This window comes from Zalophus californianus, chromosome Y (genome assembly GCF_009762305.2).
Source record: "Zalophus californianus isolate mZalCal1 chromosome Y, mZalCal1.pri.v2, whole genome shotgun sequence".
Lineage (NCBI taxonomy): Eukaryota > Metazoa > Chordata > Mammalia > Carnivora > Otariidae > Zalophus > Zalophus californianus.
This window is the reverse complement of record NC_045613.1, coordinates 1,534,736-1,558,943: the sequence shown is the minus strand read 5'-3', so window position 1 is coordinate 1,558,943 and position 24,208 is coordinate 1,534,736. Positions and strand designations below refer to the sequence as shown.

Below are 24,208 nucleotides of genomic sequence, written 5' to 3'. Positions count from 1 at the left end.
TCAGGGTCCTGGGATTGAATAGCATGTCAGGCTCCCTGCTCAGCGGGGAGCTGCTTCTCCCTTTGCCCCTCCCCCTGCTTGTGTGTGCTCGCTCTCTGACATATGAATAAAATCTTTAAAAAAATAAAATATTTTACTTATTTGAGAGAGAAAGAGAAAGAACATGAGCAGAGAGGAGGGGAGCAACAGAGGAGATGGAGAAGATTCCCCACTGAGCAAGGAGCCTGATGACAGACTCTATTCCAGGACCCTGGCATCATGACCTGAGCCAAAGGCAAATGCTTAACTGAGTGAGCCACCAAGAAAAGAGTGCCAAGAGGGTGCCTGGGTGGCTCAGTTGGTTAAGCGACTGCCTTCGGCTCAGGTCATGATCCTGGAGTCCCGGGATCGAGTCCCGCATCGGGCTCCCGGCTCAGCGGGGAGCCTGCTTCTCCCTCTGACCCTTTCCCCTCTCATGCTGTTTCTTTCTCTCTCTCAAATAAATAAATAAAATCTTTAAAAAAAAAAAAAAAAAAGAAAAGAGTCCCAAGAAAGGAAATTTTATTTATATTTGAAGATTTTTTTTAAATTTTGACAGAGAGAGAGAGCACAAGCAGGGGGAGTGGCAGGCAGAGGGAGGGGGAGAAGCAGGCTCCCTGCTGAGCAGGGAGACCAATATGGGGCTTGACCTGGGACCATGACCTGAGCCGAAGGCAGACGCTTAACGACTGAGCCACCCAGGTGCCCCTAGAGCGATCTTTCATAAATTAACTGTTTAAACTGTAAAGTACTACAAAAAGTAGAGCAACAAAACACAATGCAAGAAAGAAAAAAATTAGTGCACAGATAAATGAAACCGAGAACAGAAAGAGAATTAACAAACCAAAAGTTGATGCTTTGACCAAACTGGTAAAATATTAGCTACACTAAAAAAAAAAGTTAGTTAGAAAACTAGCTAGAAAAAAAATCAAATTACTTAGATCAACAATGGAAGGTAGGGCTATTACTAGTGGACTTATATAAGAAAAAAATGTTAACATCATAGAATAATTCAAAACCAGCAATTTAGATAACCTAGATGAACACATTTTTAGAAATGCATGAGATACTAAATCATGAAGAATATCTGCATACCTATAACAAGTATTAGTTAATTCATTACACACAAAACTCCCAACAAAAAAAAGCTCAGAGTAAGATGGATTTGGGACGCCTGAGTGGCTCAGTTGGTTAAGCGTCTGCCTGTCTTTGGCTCAGGCCATGATCAAGGTCCTGTGATCAAGCCCTACATCGGGCTCCCTGCTTTGTGAGGAGTCTGCTTCTCCCTCTGTCCCTCTCCCCACTTGTGCTAATAAAATCTTAAAACAAAAAAAATGGCTTCGTTAGTGAAATTTAACATTAAAGAAGAATTAACACCAATCACTGAAGTCTTCTGAAAATAGAGTACTTCCTAACTCTTCTTTGAAGAAGCATTATCCGATACCAGAGCCAGAGAAAGACATTATAGACTAATTACAGAAAATTACAGACTAATATTCCTGATGAATGATACAAATATCCTTAATAAAATATTAGCAAACCTAATGAAGTAGCATATTGAAAGGATTATACACCATATGGTATATATACCTAACATGGACTATAAAGGATGAGGTATATTCAATTGTTGTAATATACCAAAATAACAGGATAAATGACCAAACACCATTATCATCTCAACTGATTCAGAAAAACACCAGACATAATTCAATACCCTTTTATGTTCAAAACAAATAAGGAATACAATGAATTACCTCAACATAAAATAAAGTATATATATGAAAAGTGCATTGGTTAACTTCATTCTTTTTTTTTTTTAAAGATTTTATTTATTTCTTTGAGAGAGAGAGAATGAGAAATAGCACGAGAGGGAAGAGGGTCAGAGAGAGAAGGAGACTCCCTGCTGAGCAGGGAGCCCGATGCGGGACTCGATCCCGGGACTCCAGGATCATGACCTGAGCCGAAGGCAGTCGCTTAACCAACTGAGCCACCCAGGCACCCTAACTTCGTTCTTAATAGGGAAACTTGAAACCTAAAATCAGGATCAAACAGACATGGTAGATGAATAAACCAATCACACACAAAAGCAAATACTGTACAATTCTAGTTTTGAGATAAGCTTAAGTTCTCTTTCTACCAAAACTAGAGAGGTGGTTACCAGGAACTGGTGGGAGTGAGGAAAGGAGAGTTAAGGAGTACATAGCTTCAGAATTTGCAAGATGAAACAGGGAGATCTGTTTTACAACAGTATGGATTATTCACCTAGTGTAGTTTTTTTTTTTTTAAGATTTTATTTGAGAGAGAGAATGAGAGAGAGAGAGAGCATAAGAGGGGGGAGGGTCAGAGGGAGAAGCAGACTCCTCTGCTGAGCAGGGAGCCTGACGTGGGACTCAATCCCGGGACTCCAGGATCATGACCTGAGCCGAAGGCTGTCGCCTAACCAACTGAGCCACCCAGGCGCCCTCACCTAGTATAGTTTATAGTTAAAAGTGCTTAAGGGGCGCCTGGGTAGCTCAGTTGGTTGGGCGACTGCCTTTGGCTCAGGTCATGATCCCAGGCTCGGCTCCCTGCTCAGCAGGGAGTCTGCTTCTCCCTCTGACCCTCCCCCCTCTCATGCTCTATCTCATTCGCTCCAATAAATAAATAAAATCTTAAAAATCTTAAAAAAATAAAGTGCTTAAGATAGGAATGCCTCGGTGGCTCAGTTGTTAGAGGAGTCTGCCTTCAGCTCAGGTCATGGTCCCAGGGTCCTGGGATCGAGTCCCACATCAGGCTCCCTGCTCAGCAGGAAGCCTGCTTCTCCCTCTCCCACTCCCCCCTGCTTGTGTTCCCTCCCTGTCAAGTATTGAAAAAAAAAAAAAAAGTGCTTAAGATGGTAAGTTCTCTGTGTTTTACTGCAATACAACAGATTGCTGAGGCCAATGCAATTTTGATATAATAGATATAAAGTGCACCCAAGGTTTTGCACTTCTAAGCAATTTCCAAGTAACGTTGATGGTGGCAACCCCTGGTTAACAGTTCAAAAGCCAATGCTCTGAAATATTTCATCTTTAAGATACTGACTGGTCATAATGGTTTTCCTTATACAATCCCTAGAATTTGTGGTAAATAGAGGAAATTATAAAATTGAGATTTGAAAGAATAGGGCAGTAAATTATCGGACTAGTTGGGGGCACAGGCTGGGTTAGCTGTTTTTGTTAAGTGTTCTAGTATAGCTATTTAGTTGCTGTAGTATTGTCTTATTACTCTTGCCAGTAACATTTACACTCTTAACAATTAACTCAGATTTTTAATTTTTACATTTTGAACTATTAAGCAAACACACATTCCTCTGTTAGAGTTTAAGGACTGAAGAATCTTTTAAAATCAAGATATTTTGGAACTAAACGTTATGTTGCACATTGTCAGTGTACTAAAGATCACTAACTGTACACTTTAACATATGTTCTGTGCCTTTTATCTCAATAAAAACCGAATGTTCCAATCTTTAAAAAAAAAATTTCTATTGTAGACTGAATGTTTAGTCCACCTAATTCTTATGTTGAACCCTAATCCCAATGTAATGGTTATTAGGAGGGGATAAAAGAGATCTTTGAGATAAGAGATCTTAAAGAAATCTCTTGCTCCTTCTACCAAATGAAGAAACAGTAATTAGGAAATGCGTCATCATCACCAGGACACTGAATCTGTCTGCATCCTCATCTTGTTTCAGCCTCCAGAGCTGTGAGAAATAAATTTGTTGTTCATAAGCCACCCAGTCTATGATGTTTTATTATAGCAGTACAAACAAAATAAGACTTCTCATAACTTTTACACAGCTTCAGATTTTAACCCAAGTAAAAAGTGTGTCAGTGTCCACTACAGCTCTCCAAACCAGGCACAAAAGACAACTATATGGCAGGTCTTTTCTATGGAAATAATAATAATCTTCACTAATTGCTATGAAATTATACTAAAATGAACTTTGAATGCTTTAAACATCACGTCATGTATTGATTTTCTAAGACCCCAGAGGAAATGAAGATGCTAATACAACAAATCTTTTATGGAAATCAAAGAAAAAATGAGTTTCATCCATATACTGATCTAAGAACTCACCAACTAGCTCCTTACGATTCTAAAATATTACTTATAAACTACAGGATTAACATCTGCATCCAAGTCACAAAATCAAAAGCAAATACGCATCTTGCATCCCATTTCTAAGAAATGGAGAAATAAAATAAAGATAGTACACCTGTTAGTACACAGTACCTGTTAGTACAATAGTACAACAAAACTTTTACGAAAAAGTGTTACTTAATATCAATATCAAATAAACTAAACACTGATTAACAAGAAAATATTTTTATTTTTCATGTTATTTTCAAGTACACATTTACAATAGTGTCACACTTTGCTATATGAATTTCTTATCAAGTTTTTTACTTTAAGTATTTTACAATGTGTACAGAGGAAGAGACATATAATATTTAATAGGCTATTTCAACAAAACAATAACTTATGCTCTTGTAAAAATCTGTACCTCTTTAAAACATTAAACCGAAACATCCAAACTTGTTTATTAGCTTTGCTAATCAAATTGTTTTAAGAATGAAAACAACAACTAAATATCAGGACATAACAGTAAGTACAATTTCATGTTTTTTTTATGAAGACAAATGTTTTATCATATTCACTTGACCAAATCCTTAAGTTACCTTTTAAAGGTTTCAATATTGTGCTTAAAAAAAAAACTGTGTAAGACTTCAGACTATGAGAGAAATACAAAGTATGTAAAGTGTTGTGTTCTTTATCTTTCAGTTTCTTTTTAAAATATAAATAACTATCTGTATTAATTTTACAGAATGTTTTAAAATTCTTAAATGTAAACTTTTATTTAAACATTTCCTTTTATATTACTCCAGGGAAAAACCAAATGCAAGGAAAATTGAAAAGATCTCACACAAAAAATAAAGTTTTTTAAGAACAGGACAATGGATACTAAAAATGGGGTGAAACATATATGGGAGTCAAGAAGGCTTAAGAGGTTCCAAATCCATCCTGTTGCTCCGTTGGCATTAGGTTTAAATTGTTACATGCGTAAAGCACTTGATTTAAAAAGATTAAATTAATACGGCCTTCAAAACCCCCAATATTTAAATTCCTAACCTTATAAATATAACTTCTGAATATGAATATTAGTGGCACAGAGAAAAGGCAGAAGGCAAAAACTTTACAGTAAGAGTAGAAGGAAGCACCATAATGAAGTTGCAAGGGAGCTATCAAGTGGGAAGAGAAATTTCTATTGTTGAATAATGTGCCAGTAGGTATGTGCCAATACCCGAATTAAGTAAACATTTTAAAAGTATTTCCTATTTTTGAAAATTTATATTAACACAAACCAAATTCTAATTAACTGTTTAACTTCATTTTATATTTATGACTCACTGACTGCTTAAAATATACCAACTCTCAAAAAAAAAACCCAAACTGTGAAACACTTGGTAATATTCCAAATGAAGTCTCACGTTTTCATCACATACTTTAAACATATCTTCTAATCAAAGCTAACTTGAAGGTGAAATCTTTTCCAAGTTTGCTAACTAAGAAATTAAAAAACAGGCTGAACTTGCCAATTTTAATTAGCACCCATCCCCTGCAGCCATTTATCTTCTTAATCTTCTTTACTTTGTGAGAAGACATTTCCTCTACATGCTTCTCAGTGACAACTGAGAGATTTATGGTTAGATATTCATCAGCTTTTCAGAAAAATTTAAGGTATGAAGCTAAAATTATATAAAAATATTCTATCTAGAAATACCTTGTCTTCTTCAACTACCAAAGATATTTAAGGAAAATACCTTCACTCTTTAAAAATACCACTGTCCTTATGTTCCAATTTTCCCCTCAAGTTTAATTTAATCTCTATGAATAGCAAGTTTGCAAAATGTTCTTTCATATATCTCTGGATCTTTCATTTTATTGTATATTTAATACTTTTCATTATAGAGTTAAATTTGGGATTGTGTACGTAAATATGTAAAACAAGTAACACACAGGCACATATAAAACCTGGGGTACACAGGCTGTTGCAAAACAGCCCAAGAGCCACCATTTATCTCTAATATTCCAAAACTCAGTTCACAGTTAAGTCTAGTCTGTAGAACACAAGTATTCCAAAACAAAACTACACAGAATAACAGGAATAAGCAAAACCTTTCAGTAACTTTCTAAAAGTGTGTTATACTGACAAAAGATGTAATACATGGAGAGTCACAAGAAAGCATATTTTGTCTGTTGAATAAAATGAAAATTAAACACAAATCTAGTAAATGTTCTATATTTAGCAATGCTAGAGACTCAAATGGAAAAGTCTGTCACGTAGTCTGAAAATATTAAGACAAGGAAATTACTTTCATGTAATGATTAGATTCAATAGTAAAATCTGTTTATTATTATAAGCAGATGTTCCTATTTATGTGAAAGATTTATGAGGGAGAAGTGAGTCAAAGTAATTACTTTTAGAATTACCAATCCTTTGTTGTTTCTTTTGTATCTTTAAATGGTCTTAGAAGAGTACCATCAATGTGAATTAAGTAAATATTTAAATAAATAGTAAAACTCCTAAGACTGAAAAATTCAGTATAAAATCAGGGATTCATTTTTAAAAGCAACTTGACTGTTGCTACTTTTTGCCACTGAACAAACTGAATAGAATCCAGAACACTCTAGTAAAATGTAAAGAAAAGCTGACTAGAAGCAGTAATTCTACTTGTACACAGCATAAATTGATATACAGTATTGCATGTGAATGAGACTGATTGGCTTTAAAATGAGATCGCTACTTTAAGGCCAACATCTCCACATATGTCTGAAGTATTGTTAGGGCAGGCCCACTTCTTTATGGTGTCGCATTATGTGCTGGTTCTTTTCGGAAGGTCTCCGGAAGCCTTTCTTGCAGTACTCACACCTGTGAGGGTAGTCTTTCGTATGAATGGAGATAACGTGCCGTTTAAAGCCTGAGGCATCTGTAGTGCTATACTCACAGTACTCACACTGATACACCTTCCTGCCACTGTGTGTCTTCATATGCTTTTTAAGCTCATTTTGTTGCCTAAATCCCTTTCTACATCTCTTACACCTAAATGGAAGATCTTTTGTGTGAACGGAGAGAATATGGCGACTCAGAACAAATGGATCTGCGATCTTAAAGTCACAATGTCTACACTGGTGCATTTTTTTTCCCTTGTGGGCAGCCACGTGTTTCTTGAGTTCGGAAGGCCTGTGAAAGCCTTTCTCACACATGTCACACTTATGGGGGTAGTCCTTTGTGTGAACAGAAATTATGTGTCGTTTCAAATCGCTTGAGTTCGAGCTCTTGTGGTCGCAGTGCAAACACTGGTGTGTTTTGCTTTCTTGGTGGATAAGAGCATGTTGCTGCACCTCTTTGGTATCTGGGAAAGTCAGAAGACAGATGTCACACTTGATTGGCATTTCTTTACTATGCTTAGTTTTTACATGTGTTTTCAAGTTAGAAGAGTCTGCAGACCTATATTCGCAGTATTGGCACTGATACGGCTTCTCCCCAGTATGGATTCGCATGTGCTTTTTGAGCTCTGATGGGTGACGAAAACCTTTACCACACTCTACACAAATATGAGGAAAGTTCTTGCTGTGGACCGCCAAAAGGTGGCGATTCAATAACCCTTGTTCAGCTGTCTCGTATTCACAGAATTTACACTTGTGCATTTTGTTGGCTTTTTCCTTATGCACCATTTTGTGAGTAAACAAAGCCCCAGCATGAGAGAAATGCTTCCCACACTCATCGCATTCGATGGCCTTCTCTGCCTTGCTGGTCAGCTTGTGGCTCTCTAGGTGGTTGTGTAAACTTATCTTCTTATTGGTAGTGTAATCACAGTCAGTACAGCGGTACTTCTTCTTGGTAAGGTGTTCAGGATGGTTTTTCATATGCCTTTTCAAAAAACCTCTCGACTTAAATTTTTTCCCACAAATTATGCAAGGATAGACTGTCAAGGGATGTCCATCAGGGCCAATAATTATTGCTACAAAAGGAAAAGAAAGGAGCATGAGTGATCAAACCAAGTTCCATTTTGGTTTCTTCAACCACTTAATGTGTATATTCTGAATATTATCAGACAAGTACTCCCAAGTGTTAACATTCTTTTCATTGTTTTCCAATACAAGAGATAACAGCAAAATGCAGTAATGAAGAGAATCTTGCCAAGAAACTTCATTCAATGTAACCACTAATATCACTCCCAGTTTAAAATAGACATTTAAAGCCATATATTTGGGTATGTATTGAAAATGATTCATAAAAACAAAGTTCAACTTTTCAGTTTTATTACTACAAGCCAAATTTATGCTAACAAAGTTTAACCATACCTACTAAAAAATTACAATATGCAAAATAGTATACATTATACTGGAAAGGAATTATCCAATGGACAACTGAACTATTTGTCCTGCTTCTTGGTAAATAATTCCTGCTTCATACTGACAAAGATATTTAAATTTGTTCATTAGAGTTAAGTAACATTTTAGTGATTTATTTTAATTTCAATTAAAATATCTTGACATTTTATTCTCCTGAATGTTTGACTCAAAACCTATTTCTTTTTATTTCAGGAAATCATTCATGAATATCACTGAATTCTTAAAATTATTTTTCACTGTAAAACAGAAAAGTTACATATGATCTAGCAGCTAAATTGCTATTGTTAACACCTCTGTGGGTACATACTGGTTTAATCTCAGAGCTTGCCCAGCACACTGCACTGTGGAACTTGTGTACCCTCACCTGTTTGGTACTGCCTGGAATCAGGTCTTCTCCTTTTCTTTGGTTTTTGTTTAGCCAGTCTGCTGAGCCCAGCAGACTCATCTATGTGCAAGAGGGCACTTGCAGTGCCATTCCGGTTTTCAATGCCATCAGAATTATTACCTAACAATGTGTATTAAAAAACAAAATTATACAGTGTTCTTTATAAAGTATTAGGGATTCTTTATCAACTACAACAACATAAAGCCACGATACTCATGAATGACAAATTCCATATCCAGGTAATGGGCTTTAAGGGCACATTTATGTACTAGACAACAGAAAAAGCCTAGCTTCTAAATGTAACAGCATTTTGCACCACAAACTCCCTCACTCAAAATTGTAAAGTCATCATCCAGATATACTCAAGATAAAAAATTTCTATTTATCTCTTACATAATAAAGGCAAAGAAATTCCTATTAAAATTAAGGCAAAAGGCAGACTATACAATCATCCTTTACATCTTTAAGTCACTGTACTGGTACTTCCTATTTCTGAAATCTGAAGCTATAGAAACCATTTTCAATAATGAATTCATGTTCCAGAACCATGCAATCCTTTGAGGCACTATGCATGTGACTTACCATAAGCTGCTGCCCATGCTATTGGCATGAAGGTTTTGATTTCATTGTCATCCATTTGTTGTTCATGCACAGCAGCTGCTGCTGCTGCTGCAACTGCAGCATCCTCCTCTCCTACTATCACTTCCATATAAACTTCATCAGCTATTTCAGTAACATCTAATTAGGAAATTAGAAGAACACTTTATGACTAGGTTTACAGAGATCAGAGAGAAAAGATACTTGTTTGAATTCAGACAAACGAGAAGTTTCAAATGTTACATGCCTATTAAATTACTTTCACACAGCAATAAATTTAAGTATTTGTTCAGTAAACCATTACCTTCTTGGCTCTCATCGTTTGTTTTTAAAGTGACATCCTAAGCATACATTAAGAGTCACTAATGTTCCTTTTTGGTATATGGCAGTATAACAATATCTACAATAGTACTGTTTATTTTCTTCAAATTAGTTAAAAAAATTAACTGTAGGGTGCCTGTGTGGCTCAGTCGTTAAGCGTCTGCCTTCAGCTCAGGTCATGATCCCAGGGTCCTGGGATTGAGCCCCACATCAGGCTCCCTGCTCCGCGGGAAGCCTGCTTCTCCCTCTCCCACTCCCCCTGCTTGTGTTCCTCCTCTCATTACCTCTATCAAATAAATAAATAAAATCTCCAAAAAAAATACTAACTCTACACAGAAACAAAATTTTCTCCCATAAAAACGGCACCTACTTACTTAAATCTTCATCTTCTTGCTGAGAGTCATTAACGGTCATATAAACCATCTTTTCCCTTGGCACTCGAATACTGCTATTCTGCTCAAGTAATTCAACTCCATGGTCATTCTCAGGCTCACTCTCCACAATGTCTACGGTGCCACCTACCACGGAAGATGACAGCTCTGAGAATTTATCTGAAAACTTCATTTCCACCCATTTTACTTATTACATTTCATATACTTTTATACTGCTATATGGAAATCCTTCTTTAAAAGTTATCTTTAGGGGCTCCTGGGTGGCTCAGTCAGTTAAGTGTGTGCCTTTGGCTCAGGTCATGATCCCAGGCTCCTGGGATCAGGCACAGCATCAGGGTCCCTGCTCAGCAGGGAGGTCTGCTTCTCTCTCTGCCCCTCCCCCTGCTTGTGCTTTCTTGTTCTCTCACACAAATAAATAAAAATCTTCAAAAACCATTAAAGAAAAAGTTATCTTCAGAAAATATTTGAAATGTTCTCAATCTAAACCACCCAAAAGAAATCCAGTTGAAGCTTTCCTCTTACCTAAGTCATCCTCTCCAGGGTCAGCTTTAAAAATATACACCTTGATAACTTCAGGGCAAGTGCCATCCACCTTACAAGGATCAATTTCCGACTCTGCGTCCATGGTCATTCCAGAGGAGCCACCGTGTTCTATTTTGCCAGCATCATCCACTAAAAAGAGAAGAAATACATCATAAATAATAAGAGACATTTAAATAAAATACTACCTTTTTGAAACCTGTTTTACAAATACAATCTCTAATTTGACTCATAGAATTGAATTTCACTTTTAAAAAGTAGAAAATCCAACAAATACATTTTGCAAATCTTCTAAAAGTGGGATGAGATATTAAGGTAAAAAATATTTTACTTAAAGCAAATTCCTGGGAGCCTTTTTTTTTTTTTTTTTTTTTTTTTTTAAGATTTTATTTATTTATTTGAGAGAGAGAATGAGAGATAGAGAGCACGAGAGGGAAGAGGGTCAGAGGGAGAAGCAGACTCCCCGCCGAGCAGGGAGCCCGATGCGGGACTCGATCCCGGGACTCCAGGATCATGACCTGAGCCGAAGGCAGTCGCTTAACCAACTGAGCCACCCAGGCGCCCCCTGGGAGCCTTAAAAACTAACTAGATGAAAGGATTATTATATTGTTAAAGACCTTGGGAAGAATGTCCTAATAGTTAAAGCACCAAACCCTGGTCTTAATACATTTTCTCAGCACTATCTTAGTGTTTTGACCATTACCTGGTTTTAGCTCTTACTAGAATTGTATTTTTTTTAAATCAAAATATGGCTTTCAGAAACGTACACTGCAATGGCCAATGTAAATTCTACTATCAAACTATTTAAAGTTAAAGCTGCACACAGACACATACATACACCTAATACACACAAAAGGCACAAACGAGTTTTTAAAACTGAGTCTGGGTCATTGCTGGCAAATGCAGCAAATGAATACTTAAATATACAGTATTCTCAAATAACTTAATGAACGTAGCCTGTTTTTGTTTTGGGGGAGAAAAGAAAAAGGTATCCTTACTTACCAATAGAGACACACCTGACTCACGACATTGGAGATTCAGGGGATATGGAACAAACATTTCATAATTTAATCTTTATAAAACTAGCTAATGAAATATAGTATTATGCTTAGCATTTGGGAAACCAATAAAAGTAAAAACTAATGTCTCAAAGAAACAGTCTTGGATTGGAATAAATACCAAAAACATAATTCCCATAAAATATAATCTTTTATCCACTGCAATCCACCTATGGCCATCCACTGATATCTTTGGCACAAACGAAAGTCAGGGAAGACTAATGAATGAAAACTTAGCCAATATGATTTAACTTCTCACAAAAGTTGGATTTGCTGATGTTGAGTGCATGAGAAAAAGACTGCAGAAACGTTCTCTCTGCTCTATGTAAAACTGGCGTAGCTGCCGAAGACCAAGCAGAGAAGAACAGACCCAAAGTCTCCCAAAAAAGATTCTGTCTTCAATTCACCTAGGAAGGCTTCTCATTTCTCTTTTAGTTCCCTTTCTGGTGTTCCCCTGCTAGATCTATTTTATCCTTATGGTTGGACATTAATGTCTTACTCAATTCAACAATGCATCACAACTCTAAGTTAGACTTTGGGCTAGGTAAGTATTGGAAATACAATTATGAAGAAGTTATGGACTCAAAAAGTTTATAATCCAACCAGGAGCGAAGTGGTGGGGAGGGGTGAGAGAAACGGGTGATGGGTATAAAGAAGTGCACTGTGATGAGCATCAAATGTACATAAGTTCTGAGTCACCATATTGCACATCTGAAACTAATAATTATACCGCATGTTAACTAACTGGAATTTAAATAAAAACTTAAAAAAGTGATAAAATAAGAGAAAATGTTTTTAATCCAGTGGGAAAGCAATGAAGAGATAATTATTTTAAAATGTGATAATACTAGTAAGATACCTACCATTTATTGATTACCGTATACACTGCATAACAGTACTAAGTCATAAGGGAGGTGGTAAAATACCACTAACATTTTAAAGTAAAGCAAACTCTGCAGTTTAGAAAAGTTGAATGTTTAGAGCTAAGATCACATAGTTAATAACCAGCAAAGTCAGAATTCAAAAGAAATCTGTAAGTCATAAGTAACCTTAATGAATATCTGAAGTTTTCAGAATGTATTCAATTATATTTCTTAGAGGCAATGGTTGATTTTTGAAAAAAATCAATAAATGATATAATTAAGCTAGATAGTTTCTATTAGCAGAGATCCGATGAATATAAAAATGACTCAAGCACAATTCAGCTAAGGCTGTGGTGATAGTTATGATGACTAAATTTTACATCACAAATTTTTTGTTTAAGTAAATTCTATGCAGTAGGGTTTAAACCCACAACCATAAGACCAAGGATAATGCTCTACAGACTGAGCCAGCCAGGCACATCCATCTTTAATCCTAAACAGTGACTTACAAGACAGAAGTTAGATTTTGACATCTTTGAAAGAGTTCTATAAATTGCCCATCAAGATTTTTAAATGATCCAAAAATTCCACTTTAGTCAAAATTCTTTCATAGAATTACAAAGAATATTCTTACATAGAGTATTAAGATGAATTTAGTCTTTTAAAAGCCAACATTAGAAAGTGAAAACACTAACACTTTATCTTAGTTTCTTACTTAGAAATCAAGAACACGCCATGCCAATAAATTATGTGCATAAAACTGCTTTATAACAGCATACTGAAATCTTACAGATATAGAAAATCCTACTATGTCTACAGCAGTAACACAAAACAAGTACAAAGTGAAGGAGGAACACCTGCAGTGGCTTGTTACTAACCTGGAGGTCACTCATACTCTTGGTTAAAATATTTTAGTGAATGCTACACGGAGTCAGACTCAAGTAGGTTGAGGATTCTATGGAAGATGGATGTTAATTTCTTTAGGAAGTTTAAAGCACCTGGGTGGCTCAGTCAGTTAAGCGTCTGCCTTCAGCTCAGGTCAGGATCTCGGGGTCCTGGGATGGAGCCCTACATCAGCCTCCCCCTGCTTCTCCCTCTCGCTCTGCCTATCCCCCTGCCTGTACTCTTAAACACTACACATTAAAGAAGAGAAACACTCTTCCTTTTGAGACTAGAGGGCAGGTCAATAGAAATGTAGTTAGCTGGTTAGGGAAAAGAGGGCATGGCTGAAGCTTAGAAACCAGTAAAACATCCTGACTGGTATCTTCAACCATATACAAAGCATAGGAGGCAAGGACTTTGGTTAAAGAATGGGAGACCAGGTTATGAACTTGAGAAGTGCAAGAAAATAAGCTGTTCTAGGATAAGCTTAATGACGTAAATTTGAACTCTTTGCAATTATACATAAATACATAGATACACTCATATCCCTTCTCTATATCCTGAACTACATCAGGGTATTTACCTGTTTTATATAATTTGTTGGTAAAATAGGCATCATGTCCTTAATTCTAATCTTATGTATACTTAGTCTTATTTTCAAAGCTAAATACATGTTTTTTGATATATCTAGCTGACTGAGCTAAGGTCATTTTCTTAAAGGTGGCTTTGGAATGTCAAACAGGTAGCATTAGAGGACACAGATTTCAGAAAATCAGGCAGGAGAGTCCTCAGTATATCTAAAACTTTTTAAAGGACTCATGTTTGAGGAATTTGAGACTATAGTTAAGTTGGCCTCTTTTGGAAACTTTGTAAAAGTGATTCTAAGCAGATCCTGAAAAATCTTAATACCTTGTGTTTACAAGGTCACACAAGATGTTTATACAAATGTTAGTTTGTGGGTAATCATAAAACTCTTGAAGACCTCACCATCTAATCACTATGGAACTTGAAAAATGTTACATATTTACGTACAGCTTATAAAAGATCTTCTGGGTGCTTCTGAATATTAAAAATTATGTTAGAAAAACATTCAAAATGTCAGATCTACCTGAGAATAGCAAAGCTAATCCTTTTCCAGAGAAAAGTAGAATTCATCCTGAAAATTTCACTTGCAAAGGTGTCCCAATAATTCAACTACTAAAATTATCTAAATGAAATATTACAAAAGCAACTTAAAAAACCCCACAAACCTTAAGTGTCCTGTTACCATGAAAAATCTCACTGTGGTTTTAAAACAGCCATTAAAAATTAAAGTCTAAAAACAAACAAGTTTTGGATAATAAATATCCTGAGACATCAGTAAGTCGTTTCTACACAACTGTCTTTTTAAAAAAATGTAATAAAGAACTACAGCTCACTGGGTTTTAGTAAATTCACATACTTTGCAACCATTATCACCATCTAATTACAGATTATGTCCACCAGCCCCTAAAAATACCTCTACATTCTTTGGCTAACTCCTTTCCAGAACTTATTCAACAATTAAGACTCGTAATCACTCCTCAATTTTTTGTTTTTAGAGCTACACCTACTTCAGACTTTCCATAAACCCCTTACTTTTAAAGTTCATCTGTTTTATCAGTGCTTCATTTCTTTTTATTATCAAATAATATTCCACTGGATGATGATGTCACATTTTAAACACCAATTCACATCAATTGAAGGCATTAGGGCTGTTTCCATTTTTTTGGCTACTGGGTTAATAATGCTGCTATCAACGGGATGCCTGGGTGGCTCAGTGGTTAAGCATCTGCCTTCAGCTCAGGTCATAATCTCAAGAGTCCTGGGATCGAGCCCCGCATCGGGCTCCCTGCTCAGCAGCGAGCGTGCTTCTCCTCTGCCTGCCACTCCCCCTGCTTGTGCTTCCTGACAGACAGACAGATTAGATAGATGATAGACAGACAATAAATCTTAAAAAGAAATAATGCTTCTATGAACATTTGTATAGCAACTATTTTGTGGATATGTTTTTAATTCTCCTGGGTTTATGCTTAAGAGCAGTAGCTGAGTCATAATTCAATGTTTAACTTTTTAAAGAACTGCAAAATCTTCCCCAAAGTGGCTAAACAATTTTATATTACCAATTCCACCTTAAGAGTTTTCCAAAATTTCCCCATTCTTGCAAAACTTGTTATTTCACATTATTTAAAATACCCATTTGAAAGAATGTGAAGAGGTTAATTCATTCTGGTTTTGATTTGCATCCCCCAAAAGACTAATGATATTGAGCATTTTTTTGTGTGCTTATTTTTTTCTTGGAAGAATGTCTATTCAAAGTTTTTTCCATTTTTAATTGGGTTGCTTTTTTATTACTGAGTTCTAGATATTCTTTATATCTTCTGGTTCCTAGACACTTAGATATATGCTTTACAAATATATCCTTCCATTCTCTGTTATCACTTCACTTTCTTAACAGTATTTTTGGAAACGAGCATTTTCAAACAAATATATGTATTTTTTCTTTTCTTGTGCCTTTGGTGACCTATCTCAACAACCATTACTTTTGAGAACACTTACACCTTTCTTTTTTTCTAAGATGTTTTGAATTTTAGCCCCAGCAGATGACCTGAGCCAAAGGCAGATGCTTAATGACTGAGCCACCCAGATGCCTTGACATCTTCATGTTTCTAGTAAGAAAACAGCTATTACATCTTTTGAGCTCTTTGGTGAAATTTTCATTTCAGTCTTTGTAATTTTTAAGTCCAGAATTTCTATTTAGTTTAAGTTTGTCTTTATTGAAAATTCTGTTTGGTGAGACATCATTCTCATAATTTCCTTTAGCTCTTTACAGTCATTTCCTTTAGCTCTTTGAACAAATATAAAACAGCTGACTTAAAATCTTTATTAAGTTCACTATCTAGGTTCCTCATGAGTTTCTATTTACTATACTTTTTCCTGTGTTTCTGTTATGGTTATTGTTTCTTTGCATGTCTCCTGACTTTTGTTAAAAATTAAGTGTCTTAAAGTAATATAATGTGACAATTCCTGATATCAAATTCTCCCTAATAATTTAATGGCTACCTCCTTTTAGTGCATGGTAATATCTCCTTTAAAATATTATAAAACTGCTTTAATATTTTCTAAATACATTTTAGAGTCCTTATATAAAAAGGCATCAATTTTAGTCTAAGGAACAAAACCTTTAATTTTACCAAAACAAACTTTAAAAACCTAATCAAGACGTTTTCCTTAATCCTTATTCATGTTTCAGAAATATTTTCTTTTGTCTACTTATTTTTAGAATTCCAAAATTTTAGTCTGTGTTCTACTAGATTAAAAAAAATTATTAAAATATTAAAAAAAAAACCCACCTGGTAGGAAGCTTACAATAAGCTACACGAATATCCAATAATTGTAACAGAACAAGATAATGACTTAAATATGTATATAGAAAATATAAGTGAAATATTTTAGCATCCCTTCTGTTCCAATAAGTACTAAAACAATAAACCATAAATTCTATTGATCCTCAAATTTTATACATTAGACATAAGAGTTTAGATTTCATTTATTCATTCACTAACACTTGTTTTATTGAATGTATGACCAAACTGACAATTAATTAGAAACTAGTATCAGGTAAAATGATGAATAAACCTAACCTAGATGGCATGATATCCACAGGATTTCAACTATAAAGTTAGTGAATATGTTCATTCAACAAGTAATTCATATGTAATATGTACAGGTTTGGTGGGGGAGATATCTAAGTAGGTAAGATGCATTAGTTCTATTCTCAAGAAAGTTATAATCAATTTAAAAGAAACAGTAACTAGACTACTTCAACACTATCTGGAAGAAGGTTTCATACAGAGAAGGAATTTACTGGACATTTGTTAAACCAGGCTCTTGACATTATCAAGTTCAGCTGGATGTAGAAAATTATCATTAATAAATAGTATAAGATCACAGAAAAGGTAAATAAATACCTACTCTCTTTGTCCCCAAACTTACCCAATCTTTTTTGCTGTGCTCAAAAGACACAAGGGGAAAACACATATATGTAATGTTGATAGGAACACAATGAAATCTATATACAATAAAACTTGATTTCAAGTACCATAGTGATCCGATAAGCAGGTGATTTAGGATAACCAAGTTATTTAAACCAGCAGATAGATGATAGGTCTATCTAATGAAGTAAAACTACACCGATGTAGAGAACGTATCTAAAAATTAAAGAAAGATTGGAGACACCTACCCAGAGAATCTACTAACAGAATTATCATGACATCTACTATGTAAGTAAAACTATGTCTAATTATGTTGGTAAGGAGATAAATACAATCTAGCAAGGCAATATCCCATAAGAAACAGTGAACAGAAACCAATGATATTAAATCTCTAATTAGTCTAAAAGTCTACATAAATTAGTGTTTATGGCTATGTATATGACCACTTTATTTCAAGACATGACACTAATACAGTTCCAAAGCCAATAATGATTTGTTTTTTAAAATATGATCATTACTTTGCAGGGAAAAGAAGAGTGGTACAGAATAAAATAAGGATAGAAGTGACTGCATAATAAAAGACAAAAGATTTTTTTCAGGCTGAAATCCTTTCAGTGTTCAGTGATGATTCTGATAAGGTAACAGCCTAATCACATCATCACATTGTTCATGATTTCCAGCCTTTTTCTCATCTTTTCTTTTTTTTTTTAATTAGACTCTAGGCCCAGCATGGAGCCCAACGCAAGGCCTGATCTCACAACCCTGAGATGAAGACTTGAGCTGAGATCAAGAGTTAGATGCTTAACCAACTGAGCCATCCAGGTGCCCCAATTTTTCTCCATCCTCATACAGAAATAACTGTTTACTTTTACCACTTCAGTTTTCTTAATTATGGCTTACCTTAACAAGATCCAAACTAAAACAATGCACACAGGCTTATGACATTTACCTTAATTTTATATAAGTTTAAGTGAAGAAAATGTCCTGATATATGAGAAAAGCCCTCAAAAATACCTTTGACAATCACTGTACCCCAAGACTTACAGGAAATCATAAGGTAGTCCTCACAGTTGCTTTTGTCATCATCTTGCTGGTCCACAGGGATCCCATTGGCATCTATGACTGCTTCAGAGGCACAATCTGCTACCAATACTTCTTCTGAAATGACGTCTGCTGTCAAAGGGTCAGTAATGATTTCTGCTTCTACTACACTATCATGAACCACATGTTCAACATGTCCAACATCAGACATATGTATAGAATCACTTGTTAACACATGTTCTGGCATAGACATTGAGGCTGAAGTAATGTCAGAAGCTAAAACATCATCTGGCACCGTGCAGTGTGCTAAAGAAACTTCTTCGGTTACATGTGAGTCAAGAACTTGCTCAGGAATGATGACATTTTCAGATACATCTGCTTCTTCTAAGATATCTGAGCAGTGAACATCCTCAATAACAACATCCTCAATAACATCTTGGATTACAACCGAATCTGGGTCATCAGGAACAAAGTTATGTACAGTTATATCTGAATCCACAACATCTGAAACAAAAACAGTTTCTTGAACTTCCACAACAATCTGATCACCATCCATGTGCGTAGCATCAGTTCCTTCAAAACACAAAAATTAAAATGACAAATTTCAGGTAGGCATGCATGACTCTCTTAAACGATATAACTATTATTAAAAAATATAAATAAATAAATGAATGAATGAATGAATGAATGAATGTTATTTAATTTCCACCAGAAAACAGAATATATCCTCAGTTTTCTCAAACACCAAAGCAGATTAAGGAAATAAAGAGAGAATCTATTTTTGATTCATATAACAAATAAAAATTAACACAAGAAGTGCTTTTACTCAACCCTAATCAATTAATGAGTAAAGAAACACTAGGAAACAAAAAACATGAGGCAGTCGCAGAAGAAAAGTATTTTTAGAGTATCTACATAAAAAGTCTCCAGGAAAATGAAATCGTAAGGGACAATTATAAATGTTGAGAAGAGATAAATTCAGAAAACAACCATTTTCCTTCATATTTGTTCCATTTCTTTTCTTTTTCCACATTCCTTAAATATATGTTTTCTTCTTTTCCACACTACTACATATTTCTTTTCTTCCTTTTTTCTTTCTTTCACTCTTTAAAAATCAACCCACTCTATTCTGCTGTAATGTTCCAAAAGTATCCTCCACATATGACTGGGAATTTAGAAATTAAACTGTGAATTTAGGCTATCAAAGAATTGGGGCATAAATGAAAACAGAGATAGAAGGCTATAGATGAGGAAAGGTAACTGATTAAAGACCTCTGTGGACAGATAAGATTGAATAAAAGTGATGCTGCTCAAGAGCACTGGAGGGTGAGGTTAGTGGAGGCAGGTCATACCAACTTCATAAGGATACTCAGCCCCCAGCTAGCCTCCTCCCATCACCCACACTCCAATCCCAAGGCAGTTCCACCAATTTTAAGAAATCCTATTACTAGTCCACTCCACAATTAAAAGAATAAAACTACAGGAGTGAAACAATCGCAGCCCCAGGAGATTAAAGGACTTCACCAAGATCACATAATTGCACAGCATATGGTACTCAGCAAATATCACTCTGAATGAATGAAATGAATGGGAACAGAAATAAGATTATCCTTACCAAAATTATAACATAAAATAAAACAAATCTGGTATCTTGGCTTCTGGCAGAACAACAAATATAAAGTCTTACCTAAAAAAAAAAGCTACTCAATTAGCTATTGGTCCTGGTTGTGACAGTTGACTAAAGCAGGGCCTAACTCAGTGACTGTCTCACTGGCTAGGCCATCAGAGAAACACACAGATTATTTAACAAACAAAAAGGATCAATAAGGGCCAAAGAATAATAGAAGCTGCAGAAAGTCTTTTAATATTTAAAGACTTTCAGTTAATGCCCACTTGAATTACATACAGAAATGAGAAAATGTTCTCTTTCATTTCTACAGAATTATTATTAAATGCTTTTAGTCATTTGTCTTTGATGTTTAATAATTCACATCAAGCAATACATCACTTTAACATCCATCTTAAACATAAATATAAAACCATTTAAAGGCAAGAGCACTGCTTAAGAGGTGTACGTCAGAGAGAAGCATTTAGAACTTATTCATTTTTGTGACCTTGGGCAAGTCATTGAACCTCTGAGTTTCAGTTTCCTGTCAGTAAAATGAGGACAGTAATATCTGCCATGCATACCTCACAGGACTGTTGTGATGATCAAATGGGAATGTATGGGAAGTGTTCTGAAAAACTGTAATGAGAGGTTTCATTATTATTAGGACATATGAAAATGGAGGCCCTGGCAGATTAAGTGACTTGCTCAAAGATGAATGAAACACCATTAAGTGTTAATAATCAGGGCTAAAATGCAAACAGCCCATGACCAAAGATTGCTGTGGCTAGACTAAGCTAGTAAATACTTCCAGTTTTTCTCCAAAGAACTAACAGTCTCTCCTTCAAGCACATTTTTATACTTCACTATGTTCAAGTGAAGAAAGAATTAACTTTGCATTTACCACCATAAAATGACACTACCAAACATGAGTCAAAACACTATCCCAAACTGTTTAAGAAACATAAAATGTATGCACACACACGCGATTTAGAAAGCACACTAAAAATCTTCATGTTTCTTGGTAAAGTCACTATCTATGACTTTTAATACATGGCAAATATGATCACATAAAATTCAGTGAATAAAATTTTAATTACCAAGAGTAGCTATATAACAGTAAACAATTTTATATTATAAAAACTAGTGCAATCCTTCTTCAATATTAATCTACTTAGAACCTTGGGTCATCTGGTTGCCCATTTTTTCCCATTGTTAGAACTTCATATATATAGTTTTCCTTGCAAAGTTGAGGAAACATTCTATGTGCCTGATGCAGAAGACTCCTTGAGAAGCCTCTTGAGAAACAGGCTTATTAAAGAAGGAAAATGTCAAAATGCAAAGGAGCTTTACACCTTATCTCCTGGACAATGAAAAAAAGTGAAATAACATGTTCTAGGTGTTACACTAGGGTGAGTATGCTACTGGTGAGGTAGTTAAAGAAGGAAACTGAGAGCCCAGAAAATAGTTTCTAGTATTACAGGTTTAGAATGAAAAAATAGTGCCTAGGCCCAAGTGGTAAGGACTGGTAAAAGAGCAGTAGTGGTAAGTAGTTTACCTTGCTCATCCACTTCATTCATTCCTACCCACACTCCAAGATATCCACACCCTTGGAACTGTGAATATGTCACATTATGGCTTATGTCACAAGGTTTTTGCAGATATAATTAAAGTCATAAACCTTATACTGAAAATTCTGAGTGGGTCCAATCAGATCACATGAACCCTTAAAGCAAAACTTTCCCAGGTGGTATCACAGAGTTGAAGCGTAATTTTAAGTTTGAGAGATTTAATTCACTGTTGCTGCAGGAGCCAAATGGAAAGCATGAGAAGGAACACAAGCAGTGCAAGGAGCCAAGACAACCCTTCCGGTGACCGCTATCAATGAAATGGGAACTTCAGTCCTACAGTTGTAAGGAAGTGGATTCAGCTAATCACCTAAATTATTTTAGAATCAGAATCAAAGCCAGAGTTCCAGAAAGGAACAACAGCCTATTCACATCTTTATTACAGCCATACGAAAAAGAAGATAGCCCGGTCATAGACTTCTAACCCACACAAACTGTGAGACAATGAATTTTATTGATTTAAATCGCTAAATTTGTTTAACTTTCAGTGTTGTAACAGAAATAAATCAGATTTTGGTACCAGAGAGTGGAGTGCTCCTATACAAAAGCCAAAAAATGTAAAGTGGCTTTAGAACGGAATATTCCCTTGAATAGACCCCTAGTAGAAATACGGATGTTAACAACTTATTCTAGTGAGAACTCAGAAGGAAGAAATACCGAAGTAGAGAAATCCGACATAGACTCAAAGAACACCAAAGTCACCATGCACAGACTGTTAATGGAAATCCAGACTATAAGAACTCTGCTAGTAAGGACTCAAAAAGAAGAAACATGTTAATGGAAGGAAGAAGTATCTTAGTTATATGTTGTGACAAACGGCTTAGCAAAACTGTATGCTACAGTTATGTGGAAAGCATAACTTGTAACAATGAACTCAGCTAACAAGATTGCCTTGTTTCTTCTTGCTTTTTATAGTACAAATCCAGAAAAGAAAGTTAAACTGAAACAAAAAAGTAGCAGGAGTAATGATCTGTACAAATTTTTAGCCTGTACAAATGGCAAAGAAAAGTAAAAAAAAAAAAATTTCAGGGAAGTTCTAGAACAAAAGCATTCAATGTATGGCTCTATGACTCTTCCCTGAAGATCGGCAGGTCTGAAAATTCACTCATTTACTGTCTCTTTGAAGTCATTAATGGTGTGCCTCATGGATACCCTCAATCAAACTAGAGTACTTAGTCTGAGGAGTTTAAGAGCACCATCCCCTCAGCCATCACCAAGAAGGAATGCATTATCTCTGAAAGGTATATAGATGAGACTCTTGTCTAATGAAGTAAATTCTCACAACCCAGGAGATACACAACATTCTTTAAAAAATTTATACCATCAGAAACAATGCTATCTTGGTTTGGGAGCTTGGACTGAAAGGGATAGAGAAAGGATGATATGAAAAATTGCTGGACTTCCAAATTCTAGGCGCAAAGGCAGGTTAATAAAACTACTTGGTAAAAACACTTATCTTTGATGGAAAAAAAACAAAAACAAAAAACAAACACAAAGATGACTCAAATCAGGGAGCCATCAACCATGAGGGTTTAGGGGCACCTGGGTGGCTCAGTAGGTTACATGTCTGCCTTCGGTTCAGTTCAAAATTCCAAGGTCTTGGGATCAAGACCCCGCATTAAGCTCCCTTGCTCAGCGGGGAGCCTGCTCCTCCCTCTCCCCCTGCTTGTACTCATGTCGAAAAACACATAAAATCTTAAAAGAAAACAAAAACATTAGGGATTATTCCCAGGACTTGGAAACTAATGGAGTTTGCCCACTGGAATTTCAAAATTATTAGACTACAGACTCCATTTATCTTCCTTTTCAACCTGTTCCAACCAGAATATTCAAAACTGCACTACCACTTACAGTGGGAACAGGTATCTTGTTTTTCTGGCTTTGTAAGTCCACAGAGGAAGAAGAACTATGCCCCAGAAGTTGTGCTTAATGAACTACACCCAGAGTGTTATGGGTCCCTGATTTAGATGCTATGAGATTTCTGAGTTGCTTAATTTCTTTTCTTTTTGGTAAATAGTAAATATTTAGTATTTGAATATTAAACAACACACTACTGCACAAGCAATGGGCCAAATAAATTCAAGAGCAAATCTAAATATGTCTCAAAACAAAAGGAAAAGAAAACACAATATTCTAAAACCTATGGGATACAGCTGAGCTGCTTAATTTTCCATGAGAATTTCCTGTCAGTAAATGAAAACCTCAGAAAGGTGAATTTTACCCATGGGAGGAACATAAATGTTTTGGGGTAAAATGCAGACAATGGTAGACAGAATGGTCTCCCAAAGATATACAAACCCTAATCCTTGGATCTTGAAATATGTGACATAGTAAAAGAAAACTTGCACATCTAATTAAAGTTATGGATATAAGATCAGATAAAATGTAGATTATCCTAGATAAGCTTCTGGCTAGAGTCAGATGT

General features: G+C 35.5%; 1 protein-coding gene across 12 annotated transcripts in view; it reads right to left on the bottom strand.

Moving 5' to 3' along the window:
• Positions 1-4,349: 4,349 nt before the first annotated feature.
• Positions 4,350-24,208, bottom strand: part of LOC118356609 (zinc finger X-chromosomal protein-like) — a 55,784-nt gene continuing 35,925 nt past the window's right edge. For 11 of the 12 annotated variants that reach the window (XM_035725863.1, XM_035725864.1, XM_035725867.1 and 8 more), the window contains 6 exons: positions 18,553-19,122; positions 10,675-10,824; positions 10,135-10,278; positions 9,425-9,580; positions 8,822-8,962; positions 6,525-8,063 (listed from right to left, as the gene is read on the bottom strand). In XM_035725863.1, the coding sequence (XP_035581756.1) occupies positions 6,883-8,063; positions 8,822-8,962; positions 9,425-9,580; positions 10,135-10,278; positions 10,675-10,824; positions 18,553-19,122 (2,342 nt within the window). In that variant the 3' untranslated portion in view covers positions 6,525-6,882. Of the gene's footprint in view, positions 8,064-8,821; positions 8,963-9,424; positions 9,581-10,134; positions 10,279-10,674; positions 10,825-18,552; positions 19,123-24,208 lie in introns of all 12 variants that reach the window. The other variant, XM_035725873.1, reaches the window with a different exon arrangement.